We start from the raw sequence: 6000 nt of genomic DNA on the forward strand, positions 1-6000 counted from the left end.
TTTAATGCTGCTCCTTACTTTCAGTTTAAAAAAAAACTCTTTTTTCTTACGTGCAATAAGGCTCATTTATAAACAGCTTTATAAAGTGTGTGAATAATTTTAGGGCACTTCAGTTACCGCCTGAAGCCTGGCTGAGAATATCGCTTCATAATGGAAGTATCACGTGGCTAGAAATCAAACCAAGTGGCAATGTGGTTTTAAGAGGACTTGGTGACGTTGGGCATATGCCTAGAAATAAAATGTCAACTGGTTAAGGCAAATGGTGTTCCTTATATTTTATAAATTTAAATTCGGAAAATTTATACCATTTCATTTAACAGATCATTCAAACCAGGTGCATACGTAGGAATTAAATTCGGGTGGGAGTAGGAAGGAAGTTAAAAAAAGATGGTAAGTAGGAAAAATAAAGGAAATAGAGGGGGCGTACAAATTTTGATATATTGGGGGTAGGGCACAGGCTCAGAGTTTCACCACCTGTAAATATGTCTGATTCAAACTAACAAGGTTTCCAACTTGAAATGTGCCCTATTGGCCTGAGAAAAAAAGCTGTTTTTTATTGATCCCCCCCCCCTAAATTTAATGGCTGAATATTTAATTGTTTTTACCCAGTCTAATGCAGGTGATGAATACGAGGGACCTAGTTAACTGCATTCTAGAGAGGTGATAACTGATAGTTTTTGATGAATGATTGAAACACGGAATAGAATATACCTTATAAAGTAAACGTGGGAAACTATGTGGAATATTGTTAAAACCCCGACATTTAGGTCAGACAAATCTGGTTCTTATTAGGTCTTTGCTATTGTCAACAGCGTGAATTACGCTGTCACTGTATATGCAATAAGACTCATATATAAACAGCTTTATGAAGTGTGTGAATAATTTTAGGGCACTTCAGTTCCCTCCTGAAGCCTGGCTGAGAATATCGCTTCATAATGGTAGTATTACGTGGCTTGAAATCCAATCAAATGGCAATGTGGTCTTAAGAGGACTTGGTGATGTTGGGCATATGCCCAGAAATAAAATGTCAACTCGTTAAGATAAATGGTGCTCCTTGTATTTTATAAATCAAAATATGTATAATCTATACCATTTCATTTCACAGATCATTCAAACCAGTTGCATACGTAGTAGTTGAACTTGGGCTGGCTAGGGGAGAATTAAAAAAAAACACAGCAAAATAGGTGAATAATATGAAAAATAAAGGAAATTGAGGGGTGTAGCAATTTTAATATTTTGGGGGTTGAGCACCGGCTCAAAGCTCCACCGCCTATACATATGTCTGATTCTAACTAACAAGTTTCCGGACTTGAAGTCTGCCTTATTGAGCTGAAAAAAGCTATCATTTATTGGTTTCCTGTAAAAATGCATGGCGGAATAATTTATTACAATTTATTAATTTTTAATTAAAAATTGAATTAATTAATTAATTAATTATTTAATTTAATAATTTTTTTAGATAATCTGTTAATTTAGGTGCCGAATAATTTGTTAGTTTTTTATTATTATCTATTGTTTTGTATTAATAATTTTTTAGCTAATCTAATGCGGGGGCTGGATCGTCTCAGTGCAAGTAGAACTGTGACCAAGTCAGTGGGGTTGCCCCCTTCCTCCTACTTGTTCAGGTTTATAGGACAACCTCAATCATTTAAACTGGCTTTATTTCCCAAACTCGTCAAAAGAAAAAAATTATCCTGGGTCTTTGGGTTGGGAAGTACAATAAAGAGTTCTGTTCTTTACTCTCGTTTCTAGAAAGACTTCCAATTTTTATTAAGTGTAAAGATTGTGTATAATAATAATTAAAACCAAAGGTCAATTATTAAGTTCTGAAAAGCATCATGCTCAATTACAGGAAGGACTCTACTAAACTTTGATTACCGCTATCCTGATAAAAATGTTTCAATTAATTAGGTCCTTTGTCCATTGTATTATTTTTTAAGCAAGATTCATTTATTAGTAACAATAAATTGTAGCTAGAGGGGGAATAGTATGCAATCTGTGGGACTGTAATAGAAGGCCTCCTGCATACCAGGTAATTGCCCTGCTGTTGCTGCAATAGGCTTGACGTGTTCCAGAAAACATGACGTTTAGTCTAGCAATCCAATACTTCAAGTTACAAATAATAGCGAGGAAGAATTTGCAAAAAAAGAAAAAAAAATCTTGTGTACTAAGATTATTTTTTTTTTTTAGATTCAGGTTGCCAACAGTAAATTTGGTTATGTGAAGCTGTGTCCGTTTACCTTAAAAAAAATCCCATTTTCGGTTTTCATTTTTTAATTTACTTTTTGTTTTGATTATATGTGGGACTATTATAAGGGTAAAAGCGTTTATTCTGTCAGAAAATTTTCGGAATCTTAATCATTTTAATATTCTGTGCTGTTTTGTGTTCGACTCAAATGGGCCTTGTCTCTCTCTCTTTTTTATGTTTCCTTAGGTGACATAAATGAGCTGTATGTTTTTAATTTGTTTTTAAATTAAAGTGCAAAGAACGTCATAGTTTTGTGAATCTTTATTGGGAACTATGCCATTTGATGAGGAAATGGCATATATATTATTTAGGCGGGGTGCTGATCCTACAGTTAAACGGTGTTGCTGAGATTTATTAATCAAATTTGGAGCATTTACTGCATCTCTTATCAGTTTAATTTGTTTGCCTGTGGTTACGAAAAGTAATAATATTTTTTTTTGTTACTAGTGAGACCAATTATCTAATAATGAGGAAAAATCACTAACAACAGAAAAATGTGAAAGTTGTGTCTTTTATCATCCAAACTATCAAAGTGATTTTGAGTTTTCTGATTTCAAGCTTTGTCCTCTTATTGTTTCCTATTACAGTAATTCTGAAGAAGCCTTTTTGGATTCCGAATAAAGACTGGGGAAGGGTATCTCAAACTCATATGCAACGCAGCTTTTTTCGTTTTAAGTTATAATCTCGCTCTATGCCTCCTCCTGGATACGGCCTCGGTTCCAGTATAAGTCCTAGAACCGAACGGGAATAACCTGTTTCATTTCAGCAAACTATTTTTTTTTTTGACAAATATAAATAAAACTACATATATATTTTTTGTCAAAAAAGAATAATTTGCTGAACTGAAATAGGCCCTTCCCGTTCGGTTCTAGGGCTTTTACATCTGGAACCAAGGCCGTATTCAGGAGGGGGGTTTGAACCCCTCCCCCCCCCCCGCCCTCCTGGATCCAATCAGGTTTTGACTCTTTCTCACAACTTAAAGTTTGACTCTTTCTCACAACTCAACTTTATCAAGCAATAAAAAACTTTAGTGTAGAGAGTGGGGCGTTGAGGAGGGGACAGCCCCCTTCATATACGGAATAATTTCTGCTCGTTTTAAGTTTTAATTTCGCTCCTTACTTTCAGTAAAAAAAACTTCTTTTTTTTTTTTTTTTTTTTCTGAAATTTTGGAACCAATGCAGGTTTTGAATTTGGCTCACTGTACATGAATAATTAAAACAAAATTTGCATATTAATTTTACTCTTTTTTAATTAATAATAACCTTATAATAACCTAAATTTGATTTTTGTTCCAGTTGTTTAAGAATGACCCCTGAATCACAAAGGTATGATTAGAGTTTAATTAGAATAATAACCTCTTTTAAAAGTTAAAAAAGAAACTTTAGCGTAAGAACGAACTATTGAGGTGAGGCAACCCGTCTCATATACGTAATATTTTCTGTTAATTTTAAGTTTTAATGTTGCTTCTTACTTTCAGTTGGAAAAAACTTGTTTTTTATTTAATTGCTGATCGTTTTTTAGATAGTTTCGGAAAATCCAGCTCCCTCACTATGGAAAATTCCCTCCCCTCAGAGAACTTTCTCCATGGTAAGATTCACCCACGTAACCTAAATTAGCTATATTTGCGAAATTAATTTTGTGAGGCATAGTAACGAAACGGCGAAAGAGGTCGAAACTATTTTTTTATGAAAATGAAAGTAACAAGTTGAGCAATCTTCAAATGACTGAAATGAATGAAAGAAAAGATCATTAAAAGATATACGTAATAATTTGTGTTTGTTTTAAGTTTTAATGATATTCCTTACTTTCAGTTGGAAAAAACTTGTATTTTTTGTTTAATAACAACCACAAGTTATGAAGCTGCTTAAGGTAAAATTAAGTGCTAAGATTGGCCAGAAAATAACACTAACAAATTATTGCTTATATCGGCCATTATTTAACAAAATTTGAATTTTAGCGTAAAGAGCGATGTATTGACGAGGGGGCGAACTTCCTGATATACGTAATATGTGGGGATTCGCCCCTTCGTCAATGCCTCGCTCTTTACGCTGAAGTTCGAATTTTGTTCCAATTCTTTAAGAATGACCCCTGCATCACAAAGGCCGTTAATTAGAATAAATAGTTCTTATGAAATTACTAAAAATACTTTAGCGTAAAGAGAGAATTATTGACGAGGGGACGAACCCCCTCAGATACGTAATAACTTCTGTTCGTTTTAAGTTTTAATGTTGCTCCTTACTTTCAGTTGAAAAAACTTTTTTTATTTAATTTCTGATTGTTTTTTAAATAATGCTGGGAAATCCAGCAACCCCTTCATGGAAATTCTCTTCCCCCATGAATAATTCCTCTCCTCCATGGAAAGATCCTCCCACGTAACCCAATCCCCCATGAAATTGTCCATATACTTACCAATAACCAATACTATACGTAAACAATGGGCAAAGTTCATAACTTGCAGCCCTTCCTCCAGGGACTGTGGGGGATTGAGTCGTCCTCAAAGATATAGGTAGGCTATTAGATATTTTGACTATGCTGAACAAAATGGCTACCTTAAAATTTTGATCCGGTGACTTTTGGAAAATGAGCGTTGGAGGATGCCTAGTTACCCTCCAATTTTTTGGCTCACTTAAAATGGGCACTAGAACTTTTAATGTCCGTTCGAATGAGCCTTCTCATGAAATTCTAGGTCGATTCGATCAGCCCTGGGGATTAAAATAAATAAACACGCATCCCTGATCTTTTTTTGTGGCAAGAAACACAAAATTCCACATTTGTGCAGATAGGAGCTTGTAACATCTACAGTAAGGTTCTCTGATACGCTGAATCTGATGGTGTGATTTTCATTAAGATTCTATGATATTTAGGGTGTGTTTCTCCTTTTTTTCGAAAATAAAGCAAATTTTCTCAGGCTCATAACTTTTGATGGGTGGGACTAACTGGGACTAAATTCTGTTTTTAGAGTTTTGGTTACTATTGAGCTGGGTCGCTCCTTACTTACAGTTCGTTACCACGAACTCTTTGATGGACAAGAAAAACAATCCCGAGCAAACAGAGGCTCTGGCCAAGATGTTCCTAGTACTGCTGCAGCAGGCTCTGGTCAGACAAACAGAGTGTTGAATTTAAATTATATTTTGATGGTTATGGTGTGAATTTTGGGGTCTAAAGATATGGTAAGGGCACAACATTCTATTCCTCTTAGGTTTGATAAGATTTTTGAGGGAAGATGGAGGATGATGTATAGTTGATTGAGAACAAGGTTTCAAGAAAAATATTTGTGTATGTATTATTAAAGTAATTCCACGGTGAGAGGGGTGCCCTATGGCAGAAGGGCCCTGCGAAACCGGGAAGTATATTTTTCGTTGTTTGGTAATTTATAATAGCATAACTTGTTTTCATCAATTATCTTTGGCTACCCAAAATAACAATAAAATAAAAAAAAAAATAAAAAAAAATTAAAACGAGTTTTTAAATTAGTTTAGGTGACGTTAAAGGTTGAAATTTTAAGTGAAAAAGATTATTGTGTCACCGAGAGGAGAAGAGGTGAGATTTGATTTTATTAAAAAAAAAAAAAAGGGTCGTGGATCCTGTCTGCAGTGATGTCCTTTTTTCTCATGCTGCTCCTTAGCATTGAACTTTATCCTTCACTACTCATTTCATTTGCTTGTTTCTTCCATATCCCCTTCGACATCAAAAGCTTTTAAAATGTTCCACAGCTTTCACATTCTTTCACCTATATTGTTTTCTTCAGATTG

At 34.5% G+C, this 6000-nt stretch overlaps 1 protein-coding gene across 4 annotated transcripts in view; it reads left to right on the forward strand.

Moving 5' to 3' along the window:
* Window positions 1-2513, forward strand: part of LOC148942069 (serine/threonine-protein phosphatase PGAM5, mitochondrial-like) — a 43053-nt gene extending 40540 nt beyond the window's left edge. For 2 of the 4 annotated variants that reach the window (XM_089103722.1, XM_089103724.1), the window contains exon 5: window positions 104-1031. In XM_089103722.1, coding sequence (XP_088959848.1) covers window positions 104-254 — 151 coding nt within the window. In that variant the 3' untranslated portion in view covers window positions 255-1031. Of the gene's footprint in view, window positions 1-103 lie in introns of all 4 variants that reach the window. The other 2 variants (XM_089103725.1, XM_089103723.1) reach the window with 2 other exon arrangements.
* Window positions 2514-6000: the final 3487 nt, after the last annotated feature.

Source organism: Artemia sp. Qi Xiang Cuo, chromosome 17 (genome assembly GCF_049724085.1).
Source record: "Artemia sp. Qi Xiang Cuo chromosome 17, ASM4972408v1, whole genome shotgun sequence".
In the NCBI taxonomy this organism is placed as follows: Eukaryota; Metazoa; Arthropoda; class Branchiopoda; order Anostraca; family Artemiidae; genus Artemia; species Artemia sp. Qi Xiang Cuo.